General features: G+C 43.0%; 1 protein-coding gene across 1 annotated transcript in view; it reads left to right on the forward strand.

Annotated features, from left to right (window-relative positions):
• The window catches only part of LOC138642126 (collagen alpha-4(VI) chain-like), a 303,123-nt gene that overhangs the window by 121,577 nt on the left and 159,441 nt on the right, over nucleotides 1-22,105 (forward strand). The window contains exons 15-17 of the mRNA XM_069730063.1: nucleotides 1,245-1,390; nucleotides 1,503-1,595; nucleotides 6,573-6,626. Coding sequence (XP_069586164.1) covers nucleotides 1,245-1,390; nucleotides 1,503-1,595; nucleotides 6,573-6,626 — 293 coding nt within the window. The remainder of the gene's footprint in view (nucleotides 1-1,244; nucleotides 1,391-1,502; nucleotides 1,596-6,572; nucleotides 6,627-22,105) is intronic.

Consider the following 22,105-nt stretch of genomic DNA (forward strand, 5'->3'; position numbering starts at 1 on the left):
TACAGAGGTAAAATAAAGTTATATTTTCCGGCAGCTGCTCACATGGAGTTGTCAGGGCGGCACCAGTGCTGAATTCACTCTCACTGCTCCTTGACTGATATCTGCTCTAAACACACTGCAGAGCAGATTTTCAGTCAAGGAGCCGATTGTAATTATAGCACACTCACTGTCTATTATTTTTATTATTATTTATTATTACTATTGAGTGCTGATTGTTATAAGATGCGGCCACTGCCTTTCTGGGCTTATCTACAGCATTCTACACAACTGTAGATAAGCCCCCGTCCGACCTGCAAGTGTAGAAAAATAAGTTATATTATACTCACCCGGTGGGCGTTCCTGTGCGGTCCGATCTGATGGGCGTCGCAGGACCAGGTCTGGTGCTTCCTATCTTCTTGCGATGCCTCCTGCTTCTTCATCACTCCCTGGCATTGGCGCTCCTGCGCAGGCGTACTTCTCTTCCCTGTTGAGGGCAGAGTAAAGTACTGCAGTGCGCAGGCACTGGGAAAGGTCAGAGAAATTCAGCGCCTGTGCACTGCAGTACTTTACTTTAAGATGGGAGGCACCGGACCCGGGCCTGCGATGCCCATTGGACCAGACCACACAGGACCGTTCTCCCAGGTGAGTATAATATAACTTATTTTTCTACACTTGCAGGTCGGACCGGGGGCTTATTTACAGCATTATAGAGTGCTGTAGATAAGCCCAGAAAGGCAGTGGCCGCATCGTATAGCGGCAAAATGTGCTGACAGGTTCCCTTTAATGATGGTCTATAAAACAAGAAAGTAAAAGTGCGGGTATAGAAGAGATGCTGAGCTTCACATGGGTGTGTGTGTTCATTATTCATGTGAGGCAGAATACACTGAATATCTTGCCACATGATACAACTGCGATTTTGTAATCATGAGGTCTGTCATTGATTTCTATGTAAGTATTTTCAGAACTGTTGATACATTTTGGATTTGAAAGGCTTGTCCAGTACTTTTTTTTTTATTAATTCCATCAATTTGAGGGGGTTGTCTGGTACTTCCTTTTTATAACAATACCATTTTTTATTTTTTTAAAAAGTGGAATACGACCTCTTTAAATTTATGGACTTGATAACTGGTACTACCAACAAACAATGTTGAAGCACTTCATGAGTCATCTGAGAATATTCTACATTGCAATTAGTTCTCTCTTTAATTCACAATTACGTCAAATTTCGGAGCATGTATAAACAAAACCGTTCTCTTATTTTCCAGGCCTTGATGGTTTATTATTGGTCGGTCTAGAAAGTGCCCAGAATGTAAATGAATTACAAGAAATAGAATTTGGCAGGGGATTCTCTTACCATCAACCGCTGAGCATTGGAATTTATGACTTACCAAGTGTAATGTTGAACGAAATTGTAAGCTGAAACACAAAATGATATCACCTTTTAACAAATTTTTCAGAAATCTTCTTTCTGTTTGTGTTGCTTAATGTTTTGTATATTTTTATGGAATTGTACCTTTGAATAGGACACAGTTGCTGAAAGAAAATGCTGTAATGTGATATGTAAATGCCTAGGGCAAGATGGTCTACGTGGTCCTCATGGTCCTTCGGGAATAAAGGTAAGAAAAGATTGCGCATATAATAATTTTTTCCAATTAGCACACCCTTAAACACACCATTGTAATTTATACTGCAAATATTCTCTAGGAGAACGCCTCCATAACATGAGATGTGATGGCGCATGAATTTTTTTTCCACAAAATATTATGGAAACTTTGACATATAATATGGAAACTTTGACATGTGAAAAGTCCATTTACATGAGCCCTTGTCTTCATAGAATTCAACACAAATTTTGGATAGAGATATGTAGCACGTAAAGTCATCTGACTTCACTACCAAGACTATTTTTGATATTAAAATTCTATTGTCCATCTGCATTCACCATTGTTACAAAGTAAAAAGAATATAAAGTGGATTTATTATTATTATTTTTTTTTTTACCTTGTTAGTTCATTTTTTTAGGCTTGTTAATATTTCCAATAATCTGCAATAAATCTAAACAATACATTTTAAAAGAAAATCTAACATGCTCCTTCAGTGAAAATACATCATATTGCATGTTATTTATCTTCTGTAAACTGTATTCTTGACTCTTTGTGGCTTATTTCTAACCTTTTTTTAGTAAAATTTTCTGGGCTTTCTTTTCTGTATTTCAACAATAAATAAACAACAAACAAAACTCGCCAAAAAATAAATAAAAAGTAATTTTCATAATTTCTACTTTTAGTTTCCTTTTTTTTCTATGATCGTATTCTTATATTTCAGACAAATCTGTATGAAACATACAATCAAAAAAACATAGCTTTACAATCACAATTATTTAACTGAATTGCAAATTAGGTTTACTAGCAATATTTTTGCAATAAACCAATCAGTCAAATAAACAAGAACAATTTATGCACTTCTCGACATGACAAATATCTTTGTTTTCATTTTTGTAATTGGCTGGTTTAAAAAAATGTAAAAAAAAAAGATGCGTGGTCCCCTTTGTTTTTGATAGACTGGTTATCTTCTCCGGTTATTAAAAATAGAAGGGGGGTCCCCATGCCGTTTTTTTTTAGATTATTTAAATAAATAATTTTACAAAACAACATGGATCCATCCCTATTTTTGATAACCAAGCAATCTAAAGCGGTTAGCTGGGGGCTGGTATTCTCATACTGGGAAGAGACCATGGATATTGGACCAGCTTAAAAGTAGAAGCCTGCAGCCATCCCAGAAAAGGCACCAATTATGACGATTTGCCTAGTTCTTCTCACTTGCCCTGATTCGGTGGCAAGTGTGATAATATTATTATTATTATTATACATTTTTATAGCGCCATTTATTCCATGGCGCTTTACATGTGAATACGGGGCAATGTAGACAAATACATTAAACATGAGCAAAAAACAAGGCAAACAGGTACATAAGGAGGAAGGACCCTGCCTGCGAGGGCTCACAGTCTGCAGGGGATGGGTGAGGGTACACTAATAGCTGTGGGATTGATGTCAGCCGTTTTATGTTTGCTGACATCAAGCCTAGGAGTTAGTAATGGAGAGGGGTCTATCAGTCACCCCCATTACTAATCCTATAGTCAAATTTAATAATGACAGAGACAGAGTAAATTTCTTTAACTGAAATAAACAAAGTCCTTTATTTGAAATAAAAACTTTCCTTCCTGCTCAAACAGAAGAAAAAGAAGCCACTACAAAACATTCTGCACGCCACCCATAATAAATATCAAAAGGAACAACTTTATTGGTGATACAATGATTTAAAAACATTTAAAATACAGAAAATACCAAACAACTCCCCCATCAGACCCATTCAAAAAATGTATGCATGAATAATGGCTGCACAAATAACAGAGATACACTGCATGCTGCACATAAAGGTATGCCAATATCACACCGCGGAAGCCCAGCAGGGTATAAAAGCATATATCAATGCTGAACCTAGCGCAACCACAAATAATCCCAGAGTGGGGCAGGGGATAGAAAACATAACCCCCGCTAGAATGCTGGTATAAGTACAGACGCTAATGCAATAACCATAAGAGGCGTGATGCTACAGCAAACCCCATGCTATCCGCAGGCAAAAGTAAAAGCCAAGAAAATCCTGAGTGCAGTAAAACCCAGCATTGGGCAGTATGTACCCGGTTACCCACAAGTCACCTACAATAAGGATGGTAACCAAGCAGCCAAAAGTAGAACGGGATCGTCAGGCAGGAGATCCCAACGCGTGTCGCGGTTCCAAGGACCGCTTTGTCAGGGGAAGTACTCACCATCATAAGTAACGTCCTTATATATCAACTGCGGTGATCGGTAAACGCCGACATGTGTGCCGCCCTGAACCGGAACCGGAAGTCATATGGTTGTGCGGCCGGAGATGAATGCGGTAAAGAGAAATGAAACCGCTAGCGCCTGCGCAGAGGAAAAAGGCCGCTACAAGTGGGCAGACGTCTCTGCCCACACTGTTCCAATGCGCACGCGCCGGTAAACAAACCGGCGGTCCGCATAGAAACCTAGGAGAAGTAAAAGGCCAGAGAGGAGCAGCGGATGCAGCGGATACACAAGCGATCATTACGATCATATATGGGGCCGCAACAGAAAAAGGGAATAAACAAAGAGGAGGGCAAATGAATGACACATAGGGACCGGGATGAAAAGGACAAGGGCCCATTGATCGTCCATAGAAGGACATTCCCATCAAATCTAAGTTGTACCGATATACATCAGAGCAAAATTACTCATGAGTAAAAGCGACATAGCAAACACATGGAGCATACTGTTACCAAAGGAACAATAGGTAATTAAATGCTGATGCAAAGTCTACAAAATACAAATTTACATGAAGCATGATAATACATTTTGAATCCAAGATTTACATAATATATATATATATATATAAACGAAGCATCAATACAGTCCATATTGGGCCATTGCTCCCAACAAGAGGGAACTTCAAAAAATGAAGCCCACACGGAAACAGTCCCATACAATCGCGCCACAAAAACATACAACTGGCAGCCCGTTGTTTTTTCCCCTGGACTGTTACTCATCATAGCCTCACTGGCTGAGAAAGATGCAAGTGTCCGTCTTGAATGGTGAAACCGTTCCATTCTTTTATATTTTTTGAGCACTGGTTATTTTGGGCACTTTTGTATTTGTTCGTTGGGTTCTTATATTTTAGGCTATCCTCATTAAAGGTTAAGTTTTAATAATGGTAACCCTCCATAGCTGATGGTATCTGTTTCCCCTGAGGGTGTCGTACAGTGTAGATTAGTCTCACTATTGCTTTTTGTAAATTTGACTATGGAGTTAGTAATGGTGGTGTCTTATAGACGCCTCTCCATTACTAAACCCTGGGCTTGATGTCAGTTGACATTGCAAAGCTGACTTCAACCCCAATCCTATTACCCCACTTACCACCACATCAGGGGAAGTGGGAAGAGTGAGGCTCTTATGGTTGCACCACTTCTGGGGCTGCTAAGGGCTGATGTTGTTAGTCTGAAAGGGGACCAATATCCGTGGCCCCTTCTTAGGCTATTAATATCAGTCCATTGCTGTTAGGGGGCCCCACATTATTTTTTGGTGCAGTCTCCCCTATAATAACCAGTAAATGCTAAGCAAACAGCTGTGAGCTGATATTGATAGCCTGGTAACCTTTATTCAATTGGTCCCTTCCCCGAATATTAACATCTGACTCCAGCAGTCGGCTTTCCCTCAGCTGGTTATGAAAATTACCGGGGGCTCAATGCCGTTTTTTCATTTTTTTATATATTAAATATAGTAAAGTACACACCCAAGGTAATCTTTGTTCACAGCCTCCAGGTTTTCCAACAGCTGGAAACACATGTAACCTTAAAATGTCCTTCAAAATTTTCTGGGCAGCTGCCAGGAGACCTTGTGGATGTGAACTCTGGTAACCTTTAAAGTGACCTGAGTTCACAGCCACCAGTTCTCACAGTAGCTCGAATGCCGGACTGATGAATGCCGGAGTGCCGGACTCATGGTCATTCATCAATCCAGCACTAGCGCTGCAGAGCATGAGAACCAGCTGCTATGAACTCAGGTGACCTTATGGTAAGGTTATTTAAGTTCACAGTGGCCATGCCCTCATCAGAACTGGGCATTGTGAATTCAGATATACTTACTGAGGTCACCTCAGTTCCCAGAAGCCGGGTCTCACAGAGTGCAGCGCGACACCCTGCAGTTGCTGCAGCCACAGTGTATTTAAATAAAAAATAAATAATAATTTGAGGTCCCCCCATTTTTGATACCCAGCCAAGCTAAAACAGACAGCTGCAGGCGCCATCCCTTAGCTGTCAGCTTTATCTTGGCTGTTTATCTAAAATAGAGGGGTCCCATGCTTTTTTTTTAATTATATAAATAAATGCAGAATCTGAACAACACTAAGGATTCCAGCTGTGGCAGCCCCACAGGTTGGCAGAACCAAAATTGTATTTAGGTATTTAGAGACTTGTGGGTATCCTGCACTTCTGGTATAGTGCCCAACAAATGAGTCCAGTTCAGTAAATAGTAACAATGCAGTTTATTCTAAAAACATTTTGTCACACTTTTTAAGATCTTTTCTTGATGCTTTGTACAACTATATCATTCTCCTGAAGAAGTAAGAATACTTCAAAACGATTTGCAAACAAACGATCCTCTGAACTGCACTCCTTTATTGCATACAATACCAGCAGCTTAGGTTACGCACAACTTCCAAAATCCTTAACATCTTATACTTTATTACTCATACACTACAGGGCTCTAATTGTATTTTTTATTATATTATAAACTATTTGCATTTTTTTGCCCCAAGTTAAAAGAATATGAGAACACAAGTATACTACCTCTGCGGTATATAACGCCAAATTTTCAATAGTTTTTGTTTAGCCTATAGCCCTAAATAAAAAGTCTGAGGGAAGCAGTCCATTTTCTATTATCGTTAAACAGTCACCTGTAGCCCAAACAGTTAATTCTAAAGACCGATTCATTGTTAGACTGTAAAGGTTTTTTTAATATAATTTATTTTTCTGTAACTAGGGAAGGCCTGGTTCCAGGGGCTCTCAAGGACATCCAGGGGAAGAAGGTGGGATGGTAAGTAATCAAAATGGATTGAGAGCAGAAATGCTAGTAAACATTTGAGCACTTTGCTCTGAATTATCATGACATTTCACATCCCTTCCAGCATGTGTTAAGCATAGTTTTTGCATTTAAAAAAACAAAGCAGTTGAATAATTGCATTTGACATTTGTTTGGAAAATAAGAACTCTTATACTCTGGGACATATTTCCATAACGGCATGGTTTAAAACAGAACTAAAATGATCTACATACTCTTTCTTTCTAAAACTGTTAGGAACAAACCATAAATTGGATACGTGATCCTTGATGAAACTACTACTAGCTTTGGGTTCAGTAAATAGAATGCATCTGAAGCAAGACAGAATTTATGGCGATTATTACCATTTCAATATATTTATTCAAAGTGCAGATTGGGCAGCATGGTGGCTCAGTAGTTAGCACTGCAGCCTTGCAGTGCTGGGGTCCTGAGTTCTAATCCCAAGGACAACATCTGCACAGAGTTTGTATGTTCTCCCAGTGTTTACATGGATTTCCTCCCACATTCCAAAGACATACTAATAGGGAATCTAGATTTTGAGCCCCACCAAGGACAGCGATAATAATGTATATAAAGGGCTGCAGAATATGATAGAGCTATATAAGCAAAGCATAATAACTGATTACTAATCACTGGGAACCAGTAGATTTAATAAAAGGTAGTAAGTATTGCAAAGTAATGAACATGCAGGCTTCATTCTCCTATGCATGAATGATGGAGACCATATGGTAAAGACGTTTTTGGCAGATAAAAAGCTTTGCCCAGTATTGGTAAAGTGGTTGGTGGACTAACACATTTGACATTTATGCCCTTAAATCATTACCTTGATACATCAGCACCCTGAGACCAATATTGACAGGAGCCATGCGTTCCCATAGCAGAGCTTTAAATGACAAGTTTTAGCACCTGATTGTGAACTATAAAAGCTTATGTTCATTTTGGTCTCCATTCTGTGGCAAAAGTCTTTCTTTAGTTCACAGGAATAATGCACATAGAGATATCAAAATATATAATGTCCAGAGTCATGTCACATCAGAGAAATAATACACACTGCAAAGTAAATAGTTACAACACAGGAATCATGCACACAGTGATACACATTAGTAAAATAGTGTGCACATGGGTGTATAGAGATAATTCATATAGTGATGATGTCGCAGTAAAGGAATAAACCACGCAATGAAATTACAGCGGATTAATTGTACAGAAATTTCACAGTAAAAGGACCATGCACCTACCACACAACTGAAGAACCGATATCAAATCTTTGTAGAGGATGAAGATGGCACACCTAAGGATGAAGCAATACCAGCAAGCAAAAAAGAAAAGGGCACACAGCAACAAGTGACAGCAAAAAGTACAGCCAAGAAGCAACGAAGAGTGGTGGTGGTGGGAGACTCACTACTGAGAGGCACAGAAGCAGCCATCTGCAGACCGGACATAACTGCAAGAGAAGTATGCTGCCTTCCAGGTGCGATGATCAAGGATGTGACCAATAGGATACCAAAGCTCTTCAACTCCAAGGACGTCCACCCATTTCTTCTGATACATGTTGGCACCAATGACACGGCAAGGAAGGACCTACCGACAATCTGCAAAGACTTTGAAGAGTTGGGGAAGAAAGTAAAGGAACTGGATGCACAGGTAGTTTTTTCTTCTATCCTTCCAGTAGATGGGCATGGCACCAGGAGATGGAACAGGATCCTTGATGCAAACAACTGGCTAAGACGATGGTGCAGACAACAAGGATTCGGATTCCTGGACCACGGTGTGAATTACTTGTACGATGGACTCCTCGCCAGAGACGGACTACACCTCAACAAACCTGGGAAACACACATTCGCCAGAAGACTCGCTACACTCATCAGGAGGGCGTTAAACTAGAAGAAGAGGGGACGGGAAGAAAAACATTAGACTTGAACAAAGAAGATCCAGGAAAACATACTCAGAAGGGAGGTAAGAACATTTCTAAAACAATCCACAGCGAGGAGATTGGAACAAAACAAAATCCTCTAAACTGCATGCTCGCAAACGCCAGAAGCCTGACAAACAAGATGGAAGAACTAGAAGCAGAAATATCTACAGGTAACTTTGACATAGTGGGAATAACCGAGACATGGTTAGATGAAAGCTATGACTGGGCAGTTAACTTACAGGGTTACAGTCTGTTTAGAAAGGATCGTAAAAATCGGAGAGGAGGATGGGTTTGTCTCTATGTAAAGTCTTGTCTAAAGTCCACTTTAAGGGAGGATATTAGCGAAGGAAATGAGGATGTCGAGTCCATATGGGTTGAAATTCATGGAGGGAAAAATGGTAACAAAATTCTCATTGGGGTCTGTTACAAACCCCCAAATATAACAGAAACCATGGAAAGTCTACTTCTAAAGCAGATAGATGAAGCTGCAACCCATAATGAGGTCCTGGTTATGGGGGACTTTAACTACCCGGATATTAACTGGGAAACAGAAACCTGTGAAACCCATAAAGGCAACAGGTTTCTGCTAATAACCAAGAAAAATTATCTTTCACAATTGGTGCAGAATCCAACCAGAGGAGCAGCACTTTTAGACCTAATACTATCTAATAGACCTGACAGAATAACAAATCTGCAGGTGGTCGGGCATCTAGGAAATAGCGACCACAATATTGTACAGTTTCACCTGTCTTTCACTAGGGGGACTTGTCAGGGAGTCACAAAAACACTGAACTTTAGGAAGGCAAAGTTTGACCAGCTTAGAGATGCCCTTAATCTGTTAGACTGGGACAATATCCTCAGAAATAAGAATACAGATAATAAATGGGAAATGTTTAAGAACATCCTAAATAGGCAGTGTAAGCGGTTTATACCTTGTGGGAATAAAAGGACTAGAAATAGGAAAAACCCAATGTGGCTAAACAAAGAAGTAAGACAGGCAATTAACAGTAAAAAGAAAGCATTTGCACTACTAAAGCAGGATGGCACCATTGAAGCTCTAAAAAACTATAGGGAGAAAAATACTTTATCTAAAAAACTAATTAAAGCTACCAAAAAGGAAACAGAGAAGCACATTGCTAAGGAGAGTAAAACTAATCCCAAACTGTTCTTCAACTATATCAATAGTAAAAGAATAAAAACTGAAAATGTAGGCCCCTTAAAAAATAGTGAGGAAAGAATGGTTGTAGATGACGAGGAAAAAGCTAACATATTAAACACCTTCTTCTCCACGGTATTCATGGTGGAAAATGAAATGCTAGGTGAAATCCCAAGAAACAATGAAAACCCTATATTAAGGGTCACCAATCTAACCCAAGAAGAGGTGCGAAACCGGCTAAATAAGATTAAAATAGATAAATCTCCGGGTCCGGATGGCATACACCCACGAGTACTAAGAGAACTAAGTAATGTAATAGATAAACCATTATTTCTTATTTTTAGGGACTCTATAGTGACAGGGTCTGTTCCGCAGGATTGGCGCATAGCAAATGTGGTGCCAATATTCAAAAAGGGCTCTAAAAGTGAACCTGGAAATTATAGGCCAGTAAGTCTAACCTCTATTGTTGGTAAAATATTTGAAGGGTTTCTGAGGGATGTTATTCTGGATTATCTCAATGAGAATAACTGTTTAACTCCATATCAGCATGGGTTTATGAGAAATCGCTCCTGTCAAACCAATCTAATCAGTTTTTATGAAGAGGTAAGCTATAAGCTGGACCACGGTGAGTCATTGGACGTGGTATATCTCGATTTTTCCAAAGCGTTTGATACCGTGCCGCACAAGAGGTTGGTACACAAAATGAGAATGCTTGGTCTGGGGGAAATTGTGTGTAAATGGGTTAGTAACTGGCTTAGTGATAGAAAGCAGAGTGTGGTTATAAATGGTATAGTCTCTAACTGGGTCGCTGTGACCAGTGGGGTACCACAGGGGTCAGTATTGGGACCTGTTCTCTTCAACATATTCATTAATGATATGGTAGAAGGTCTACACAGTAAAATATCGATATTTGCAGATGATACAAAACTATGTAAAGCAGTTAATACAAGAGAAGATAGTATTCTGCTACAGATGGATCTGGATAAGTTGGAAACTTGGGCTGAAAGGTGGCAGATGAGGTTTAACAATGATAAATGTAAGGTTATACACATGGGAAGAAGGAATCAATGTCACCATTACACACTGAATGGGAAACCACTGGGTAAATCTGACAGGGAGAAGGACTTGGGGATCCTAGTTAATGATAAACTTACCTGGAGCAGCCAGTGCCAGGCAGCAGCTGCCAAGGCAAACAGGATCATGGGGTGCATTAAAAGAGGTCTGGATACACATGATGAGAGCATTATACTGCCTCTGTACAAATCCCTAGTTAGACCGCACATGGAGTACTGTGTCCAGTTTTGGGCACCGGTGCTCAGGAAGGATATAATGGAACTAGAGAGAGTACAAAGGAGGGCAACAAAATTAATAAAGGGGATGGGAGAACTACAATACCCAGATAGATTAGCGAAATTAGGATTATTTAGTCTAGAAAAAAGACGACTGAGGGGCGATCTAATAACCATGTATAAGTATATAAGGGGACAATACAAATATCTCGCTGAGGATCTGTTTATACCAAGGAAGGTGACGGGCACAAGGGGGCATTCTTTGCGTCTGGAGGAGAGAAGGTTTTTCCACCAACATAGAAGAGGATTCTTTACTGTTAGGGCAGTGAGAATCTGGAATTGCTTGCCTGAGGAGGTGGTGATGGCGAACTCAGTCGAGGGGTTCAAGAGAGGCCTGGATGTCTTCCTGGAGCAGAACAATATTGTATCATACAATTAGGTTCTGTAGAAGGACGTAGATCTGGGGATTTATTATGATGGAATATAGGCTGAACTGGATGGACAAATGTCTTTTTTCGGCCTTACTAACTATGTTACTATATTACTATGTTACTATATCATAGCACAAAACTAAAATGCATGGGGATATTCTCGGACAAGGATAATGCACATAGTGATATCATAACAGAGGAATGATGCAAACAAAACATTGCAGTGCAAATACAGACTGCAGATCACATGAAGAAAAGCAACAAATAATGATGCCATTATGTAGCTATAAGGCATATAATGGTTTCTCAGTACAGCAATAGTGCAATGGCATGACAAGATAAGAATCCTTCATACTGTCCCTTTCGATCATTGAAAATGATTGCTAAATCTACCCTCTTTTCAGAGATGTGGGGTCCTGAAGGGCAGATTACACTTAGCGACCGCCGATACGCCTTTTAACGGCGGCCGCTAAGGGTACTTAAACCACAGCGCCGTTAATTAACGGCGCTGTGGAAAAAGTCCATAGCGCCCCCCAGAGGCCGATTTTCTCCGGGGTCTCGGCTGCCGAGGGTAGCCGAGACCCCAGAGAACATGATTCGGGGGGTTTTTAACCCACCCCGCATTTGCGATCGCCGGTAATTAACCGTTTACCGGCGATCGCAAAAAAAAAAAAAAAGCGATCTCTTTTTAATTTCTCTGTCCTCCGATGTGATCGCACATCGGAGGACAGAGAAAAGGGGTCCCAGGTGGCCCCCCAATACTCACTTAGCTCCCCCGATGCTCCTCGTGTTTCCCGGTGGGCGCCGCCATCTTCAAAATGGGGGGCGCATGCGCAGTGCGCCCGCCGGCCGGCACCGGGAGAATCTTTGGGGTCTCGGCTGCCGGGGGTAGCCGAGACCCCAAAGAGCACGATCGGGGTCGGTATTACCGACCCCTGTTTTGCGATCGCCGGTAATTAACTGTTTACCGGCGACCGCAAAAAAAAAAAAAAAAAGTAAAGTGTAATTCTCTGTCCTCTGATGTGATCGCACATCAGAGGACAGAGAAATAGGGGGATTCGGGGACCCTAGCATACTCACCTAGGTCCCTGGATCCTCTTGCTGCTCCTCCTGGCCGCCGGCAGCAGAACATGGCGGACGCATGCCCAGTGCGCCCGCCATCTGTCTCCATCTGCCGGCCGGCAGGAGAACAGCAGTTGGGGCTAAAATTAGGGGTAGGGTTAGGGTTAGGGTTAGGGGTAGGGTTAGGGTTAGGGGTAGGGTTAGGGTTAGGGGTAGGGTTAGGTTAGGGTTAGGTTAGGGGTAGGGTTAGGGGTAGGGTTAGGGGTAGGGTTAGGTTAGGGTTAGGGGTAGGGTTAGGTTAGTGTTAGGGGTAGGGTTAGGGTTAGGGTTAGGGTTAGGTTAGGGTTAGGTTAGGGGTAGGGTTAGGGGTAGGGTTAGGTTAGGGTTAGGGTTAGGGGTAGGGTTAGGTTAGGGTTAGGGGTAGGGTTAGGGTTAGGGGTAGGGTTAGGGGTAGGGTTAGGGGTAGGGTTAGGGTTAGGTTAGGGGTAGGGTTAGGGGTAGGGTTAGGGGTAGGGTTAGGGGTAGGGTTAGGTTAGGGGTAGGGGTAGGGTTAGGTTAGGGGTAGGGCTAGGGTTGGGGCTAAATTTAGGGTTAGGGTTGGGGCTAAATTTAGGGTTAGGGTTGGGGCTAAACTTAGGGTTAGGCTTCTTTCACACTTACGTCGGTACGGGGCCGTCGCAATGCGTCGGCCCGACATACCGACGCACGTTGTGAAAATTGTGCACAACGTGGGCAGCAGCTGTAGTTTTTCAACACATCCGCTGCCCAATCTATGTCCTGGGGAGGAGGGGGCGGAGTTACGGCCACGCATGCGCGGTCAGAAATGGCGGATGCGACGTACAAAAAAACGTTTCATTGAACGTTTTTTTGTGCCGACGCTCCGCCAAAACACAACTGATCCAGTGCACGACGGACGCGACGTGCGGCCATCCGTCACGATCCGTCGGCAATACAAGTCTATAGGCAAAAAACGCATCCTGCGGGCACATTTGCAGGATCCGTTTCTTGTCCAAAACGACGGATTGCGACGGAATGCCAAACGACGCAAGTGTGAAAGTAGCCCTAGGGCTAGGGTTAGGGTTGGGGCTAAAGTTAGGGCTAGGGTTGGGGCTAAAGTTAGGGTTAGAGCTGGGATTAGGGTTAGGGTTTGGATTAGGGTTGGTATTAGGGTTAGGGTTGGCATTAGGGTTACGCTTGGGATTAGGGTTAGGTTTGGGATTAGGGTTAAGGTTAGGGTTGTGATTAGGGGTGTATTGGGATTAGGGTTAGGTTTGAGGTTAGGGTTGAGATTAGGATTAGGGGTGTTGTTATGGCTGGCAATCAGGCAACACAGCGTGCAGTAATCAGCGCACATACAGAGATCTGGCAATAACCAAAAAACAATAGGACGAGCTCTGAGACGTGGAATCTCTGTAGACTGCAGTACCTAATCTATCCTCACACAACTATAAGCAGCAGTGGATTGCGCCTAACAACTACCTATGCAACTCGGCACTGCCTGAGGAGCTGACTAGCCTGAAGATAGAAATACAAGCCTGACTTACCTCAGAGAAATACCCCAAAGGAATAGGCAGCCCCCCACATATAATGACTGTTAGCAAGATGAAAAGACAAACGTAGGAATGAAATAGATTCAGCAAAGTGAGGCCCGATATTCTAGACAGAGCGAGGATAGCAAAGAGAACTATGCAGTCTACAAAAAACCCTAAAACGAAAACCACGCAAAGGGGCAAAAAGACCCACCGTGCCGAACTAACAGCACGGCGGTGCACCCCTTTGCTTCTCAGAGCTTCCAGCAAAAGTTAATAGCAAGCTGGACAGAAAAAACAGAAAACAAACTAGAAGCACTTATCTAGCAGAACAGCAGGCCCAAGGAAAGATGCAGTAGCTCAGATCCAACACTGGAACATTGACAAGGAGCAAGGAAGACAGACTCAGGTGGAGCTAAATAGCAAGGCAGCCAACGAGCTCACCAAAACACCTGAGGGAGGAAGCCCAGAGACTGCAATACCACTTGTGACCACAGAAGTGAACTCAGCCACAGAATTCACAACAGTACCCCCCCCTTGAGGAGGGGTCACCGAACCCTCACCAGAACCCCCAGGCCGACCAGGATGAGCCACATGAAAGGCACGAACAAGATCTGGGGCATGGACATCAGAGGCAAAAACCCAGGAATTATCTTCCTGAGCATAACCCTTCCATTTGACCAGATACTGGAGTTTCCGTCTAGAGACACGAGAATCCAAAATCTTCTCCACAATATACTCCAATTCCCCCTCCACCAAAACAGGGGCAGGAGGCTCCACAGATGGAACCATAGGTGCCACGTATCTCCTCAACAACGACCTATGGAATACATTATGTATGGAAAAGGAGTCTGGGAGGGTCAGACGAAAAGACACCGGATTGAGAATCTCAGAAATCCTATACGGACCAATAAAACGAGGTTTAAATTTAGGAGAGGAAACCTTCATAGGAATATGACGAGAAGATAACCAAACCAAATCCCCAACACGAAGTCGGGGTCCCACACGGCGTCTGCGATTAGCGAAAAGCTGAGCCTTCTCCTGGGACAAGGTCAAATTGTCCACTACCTGAGTCCAGATCTGCTGCAACCTGTCCACCACAGAATCCACACCAGGACAGTCCGAAGACTCAACCTGTCCTGAAGAGAAACGAGGATGGAACCCAGAATTGCAGAAAAATGGAGAGACCAAGGTAGCCGAGCTGGCCCGATTATTAAGGGCGAACTCAGCCAACGGCAAAAATGACACCCAATCATCCTGGTCAGCGGAAACAAAACATCTCAGATATGTTTCCAAGGTCTGATTGGTTCGTTCGGTCTGGCCATTAGTCTGAGGATGGAAGGCCGAGGAGAAAGGTAGGTCAATGCCCATCCTACCACAAAAGGCTCGCCAGAACCTCGAGACAAACTGGGAACCTCTGTCAGAAACAATATTCTCAGGAATGCCATGTAAACGAACCACATGCTGGAAGAACAAAGGCACCAAATCAGAGGAGGAAGGCAATTTAACCAAGGGCACCAGATGGACCATTTTAGAAAAGCGATCACAGACCACCCAAATGACCGACATTTTTTGAGAAACGGGAAGGTCAGAAATGAAATCCATCGAAATATGTGTCCAAGGCCTCTTCGGGACCGGCAAGGGCAAAAGCAACCCACTGGCACGTGAACAGCAGGGCTTAGCCCTAGCACAAATTCCACAGGACTGCACAAAAGCACGCACATCCTGTGACAGAGATGGCCACCAGAAGGATCTAGCAACCAACTCCCTGGTACCAAAGATTCCTGGATGACCGGCCAGCACCGAACAATGAAGTTCAGAGATAACTTTACTAGTCCACCTATCAGGGACGAACAGTTTCTCGGCCGGACAACGATCAGGTTTATTAGCCTGAAATTTCTGCAACACTCTCCGCAAATCAGGGGAGATGGCAGACACAATGACTCCTTCCTTGAGGATACTCGCCGGCTCAGATAACCCCGGAGAGTCGGGCACAAAACTCCTAGACAGAGCATCCGCCTTCACATTTTTAGAGCCCGGAAGGTATGAAATCACAAAATCAAAACGAGCAAAAAATAACGACCAACGGGCCTGTCTAGGATTCAAGCGCTTGGCAGACTCGAGATAAGTCAAGTTCTTATGATCAGTCAATACCACCACGCGATGCTTAGCACCCTCAAGCCAATGACGCCACTCCTCGAATGCCCACTTCATGGCCAGCAACTCTCGGTTGCCCACATCATAATTACGCTCAGCAGCAGAAAATTTCCTGGAAAAGAAAGCACATGGTTTCAACACTGAGCAACCAGAACCTCTCTGTGACAAAACCGCCCCTGCACCAATCTCAGAAGCATCAACCTCGACCTGGAACGGAAGAGAAACATCAGGTTGACACAACACAGGGGCACAGCAAAAACGACGCTTCAACTCCTGAAAAGCTTCCACGGCAGGAGAAGACCAATTAACCAAATCAGCACCCTTCTTGGTCAAATCGGTCAATGGTCTGGCAATGCTAGAAAAATTACAGATGAAGCGACGATAAAAATTAGCAAAGCCCAGGAATTTCTGCAGACTTTTTAGAGATGTCGGCTGAGTCCAATCCTGGATGGCCTGAACCTTAACCGGATCCATCTCGATAGTAGAAGGGGAAAAGATGAACCCCAAAAATGAAACTTTCTGCACACCGAAGAGACACTTTGATCCCTTCACGAACAAGGAATTAGCACGCAGTACCTGGAAAACCATTCTGACTTGCTTCACATGAGACTCCCAATCATCTGAGAAGATCAAAATGTCATCCAAGTAAACAATCAAGAATTTATCCAGATACTCACGGAAAATGTCATGCATAAAAGACTGAAAAACAGATTGAGCATTGGCAAGTCCGAACGGCATCACCAGATACTCAAAATGACCCTCGGGCGTATTAAATGCCGTTTTCCATTCATCTCCCTGCCTGATTCTCACCAGATTATACGCACCACGAAGATCAATCTTAGTAAACCAACTAGCCCCCTTAATCCGAGCAAACAAGTCAGAAATCAATGGCAAGGGATACTGAAATTTAACAGTGATCTTATTAAGAAGGCGGTAATCAATACACGGTCTTAGCGAACCATCCTTCTTGGCTACAAAAAAGAACCCTGCTCCCAATGGTGACGACGATGGGCGAATATGTCCCTTCTCCAGGGACTCCTTCACATAACTGCGCATAACGGTGTGTTCAGGTACGGACAAATTAAATAAACGACCCTTAGGGAATTTACTACCAGGAATCAAATCGATAGCACAATCACAATTCCTATGCGGAGGTAGGGCATCAGACTTGGACTCTTCAAATACATCCTGAAAGTCCGACAAGAACTCTGGGATGTCAGAAGGAATGGATGGCGAAATAGACAAAAATGGAACATCACCATGTACTCCCTGACAACCCCAGCTGGTTACCGACATAGAGTTCCAATCTAATACTGGATTATGGGTTTGTAGCCATGGCAACCCCAACACGACCACATCATGCAGATTATGCAGTACCAGAAAGCGAATAACTTCCTGATGTGCAGGAGCCATGCACATGGTCAGCTGGGCCCAGTACTGAGGCTTATTCTTGGCCAAAGGTGTAGCATCAATTCCTCTCAACGGAATAGGACACCGCAAAGGCTCCAAGAAAAATCCACAACGTTTAGCATAATCCAAATCCATCAGATTCAGGGCAGCGCCTGAATCCACAAACGCCATGACAGAATACGATGACAAAGAGCACATTAAGGTAATGGACAAAAGGAATTTGGACTGTACAGTACCAATAACGGCAGAGCTATCGAACCGCCTAGTGCGTTTAGGACAATTAGAAATAGCATGAGTAGAATCACCACAATAGAAACACAGTCTGTTCAGACGTCTGTGTTCTTGCCGTTCTACTTTAGTCATAGTCCTGTCGCACTGCATAGGCTCAGGTTTACTCTCAGGCAGTACCGCCAGATGGTGCACAGATTTACGCTCGCGCAAGCGACGACCGATCTGAATGGCCAAGGACATAGACTCATTCAAACCAGCAGGCATAGGAAATCCCACCATTACATCCTTAAGAGCTTCAGAGAGACCCTTTCTGAACAAAGCCGCTAGTGCAGATTCATTCCACAGAGTGAGTACTGACCATTTCCTAAATTTCTGACAATATACTTCTACATCATCCTGACCCTGGCATAAAGCCAGCAGATTTTTCTCAGCCTGATCCACTGAATTAGGCTCATCGTAAAGCAATCCGAGCGCCAGGAAAAATGCATCAACATTACTCAATGCAGAATCTCCTGGTGCAAGAGAAAACGCCCAGTCCTGTGGGTCGCCGCGCAAAAAAGAAATAATAATCAAAACCTGTTGAATAGGATTACCAGAAGAATGAGGTTTCAAGGCCAAAAATAGCTTACAATTATTTCTGAAGCTCAGGAACTTAGTTCTGTCACCAAAAAACAAATCAGGAATCGGAATTCTTGGTTCTAGCATCGATTTCTGATCAATAGTATCTTGAATCTTTTGTACATTTACAACGAGATTATCCATTGAGGAGCACAGAGCCTGAATATCCATGTCCACAACTGTGTCCTGAAGCACTCTAATGTCTAGGGGAAAAAAAAGACTGAAGACAGAGCTAAGAAAAAAAAATGATGTCAGGATTTCTTTTTTCCCTCTATTGGGAATCATTGGTGTGACTCCTTGTACTGTTATGGCTGGCAATCAGGCAACACAGCGTGCAGTAATCAGCGCACATACAGAGATCTGGCAATAACCAAAAAACAATAGGACGAGCTCTGAGACGTGGAATCTCTGTAGACTGCAGTACCTAATCTATCCTCACACAACTATAAGCAGCAGTGGATTGCGCCTAACAACTACCTATGCAACTCGGCACTGCCTGAGGAGCTGACTAGCCTGAAGATAGAAATACAAGCCTGACTTACCTCAGAGAAATACCCCAAAGGAATAGGCAGCCCCCCACATATAATGACTGTTAGCAAGATGAAAAGACAAACGTAGGAATGAAATAGATTCAGCAAAGTGAGGCCCGATATTCTAGACAGAGCGAGGATAGCAAAGAGAACTATGCAGTCTACAAAAAACCCTAAAACGAAAACCACGCAAAGGGGCAAAAAGACCCACCGTGCCGAACTAACAGCACGGCGGTGCACCCCTTTGCTTCTCAGAGCTTCCAGCAAAAGTTAATAGCAAGCTGGACAGAAAAAACAGAAAACAAACTAGAAGCACTTATCTAGCAGAACAGCAGGCCCAAGGAAAGATGCAGTAGCTCAGATCCAACACTGGAACATTGACAAGGAGCAAGGAAGACAGACTCAGGTGGAGCTAAATAGCAAGGCAGCTAACGAGCTCACCAAAACACCTGAGGGAGGAAGCCCAGAGACTGCAATACCACTTGTGACCACAGAAGTGAACTCAGCCACAGAATTCACAACAGGGTGTGTTGGATTTAGGGTTTTGATTAGGGTTATGGTTAGGGTTGACATTAGGGTTGTTTTGGGGTAAGGGTTGTGATTATGGTTAGGGTTAGTGATTAGGATTATGGATGAGGTTGGGATTAGGGTTAGGGGTGTGTTGGGGTTAGGGTTGGAGCTAGAATTGGGGGGTTTCCACTGTTTAGGTACATCAGGGGGTCTCCAAACACGACAGCCAATTTTGCGCTCAAAAAGTCAAATGGTGCTCCCTCCCTTCTGAGCTCTGCCGTGCGCCCAAACAGTGGGTTACCCCCACATATGGGGCATCAGCGTACTCGGGATAAATTGGACAACAACTTCTGGGGTCCAATTTCTCTTGTTACCCTTGTGAAAATAAAAACTTGGGGGCTACAAAATCTTTTTTGTGAAAAAAAAAATATTTTTTATTTTCACGACTCTGCATTCTAAACTTCTGTGAAGCACTTGGGCATTCAAAGTTCTCACCACACATCTAGATAAGTTCCTTGGGGGGTCTAGTTTCCAAAATGGGGTCACTTGTGGTTGTGGGGGGTTACTACAGTTTAGGTACATCAGGGGCTCTGCAATCGCAACATAATGCCCACAGACCATTCTATCAAAGTCTGCATTCCAAAAAGGCGCTCCTTCCCTTCAGAGCTCTGCCGTGCGCCCAAACAGTGGTTTACCGCCACATATGGCGCATCAGCGTACTCAGGATAAATTGGACAACAACTATTGCAGTCCAATTTCTCCTGTTACCCTTGTGAAAATAAAAACTTGGGGGCTACAATATCTTTTTTGTGGAAAAAAAAATATTTTTTATTTTCACGACTCTGCATTCTAAACTTCTGTGAAGCACTTGGGCATTCAAAGTTCTCACCACACATCTAGATAAGTTCCTTGGGGGGTCTAGTTTCCAAAATGGGGTCACTTGTGGAGGGTTTCTACTGGTTAGGTACATCAGGGGCTCTGCAAACGCAACATAATACCCGCAGACCATTCTATCAAAGTCTGCATTCCAAAACGGCGCTCCTTCCTTCCGAGCTCTGCCGTGCGCCCAAACAGTGGTTTACCCCCACATATGGGGTACCAGCATACTCAGGACAAATTGGACAACAACTTTTGGGGTCCAGTTTCTCTTGTTACCCTTGTGAAAATAAAAATTTGGTGGCTAAAAAATCTTTTTTGTGGAAAAAAAAATATTTTTTATTTTCACGGCTCTGCATTATAAACTTCTGTGAAGCACTTGGGCATTCAAGGTTCTCACCACACATCTAGATAAGTTCCATGGGGGGTCTAGTTTCCAAAATGGGGTCACTTGTGGGGGATTTCTACTGTTTAGGTACATCAGGGGCTCTCCAAACGCGACATGGCGTCCAATCTCAATTCCAGCCAATTCTACATTGAAAAAGTAAAACGGCACTCTTTCTCTTCCAAGCTCTGCGGTGCGCCCAAACAGTGGTTTACCCCCACATATTGGGTATCGACGTACTCAGGAGAAATTGCACAACAACTTTTGTGGTCTAATTTCTCCTGTTACCCTTGTGAAAATAAAAATTTGTGGGCAAAAAGATCATTTTTGTAGAAAAAATGCAATTTTTTTTTTCACGGCTCTACGTTATAAACTTCTGTGAAGCACATGGGGGTTCAAAGTGCTCGCCACACATCTAGATAAGTTCCTTAAGGGGTCTAGTTTCCAAAATGGTGTCACTTGTGGGGGGTTTCCACTGTTTAGGCACATCAGGGGCTCTCCAAACGCGACATGGCGTCCAATCTCAATTCCAGCCAATTCTACATTGAAAAAGTAAAACGGCACTCCTTCTCTTCCAAGCTCTGCGGTGCGCCCTAACAGTTGTTTACCCCCACATATTGGGTATCAGCGTACTCAGGAGAAATTGCACAACAACTTTTGTGGTCTAATTTCTCCTGTTACCCTTGTGAAAATAAGAATTTGTGGGCAAAAAGATCATTTTTGTGTAAACAAAAGCGATTTTTTATTTTCACGGCTCTACGTTATAAACTTCTGTGAAGCACTTGGGGGTTCAAAGTGCTCACCACACATCTAGATAAGTTCCTTAAGGGGTCTAGTTTCCAAAATGGTGTCACTTGTGGGGAGTTTCCACTGTTTAGGTACATCAGGGGCTCTCTAAATGTGACATGGTGTCCGATCTCAATTCCAGCCAATTCTGCATTGAAAAAGTCAAACGGCGCTCCTTCACTTCTAAGTTCTGCGGTGCGCCCTAACAGTGGTTTACCCCCACATATGGGGTATTGGCGTGTTCAGGAGAAATTGCATAACAAAATTTATGGTTACATTTCTGTTTTTACACTTGTGAAAATAAAAAAAATGGTTCTGAATTAAGATGTTTGCAAAAAAAAGTTAAATGTTCATTTTTTCCTTCCACATTGTTTCAGTTCCTGTGAAGCACGTAAAGGGTTAATAAACTTCTTGAATGTGGTTTTGAGAACCTTGAGGGGTGTAGTTTTTAGAATGATGTCACACTTCATTATTTTCTATCATATAGACCCCTCAAAATGACTTCAAATGTGATGTGGTCCCTAAAAAAAAATGGTGTTGTAAAAATGAGAAATTGCTGGTCAACTTTTA

The sequence above is a fragment of the Ranitomeya imitator genome, chromosome 6 (genome assembly GCF_032444005.1).
Source record: "Ranitomeya imitator isolate aRanImi1 chromosome 6, aRanImi1.pri, whole genome shotgun sequence".
In the NCBI taxonomy this organism is placed as follows: Eukaryota; Metazoa; Chordata; class Amphibia; order Anura; family Dendrobatidae; genus Ranitomeya; species Ranitomeya imitator.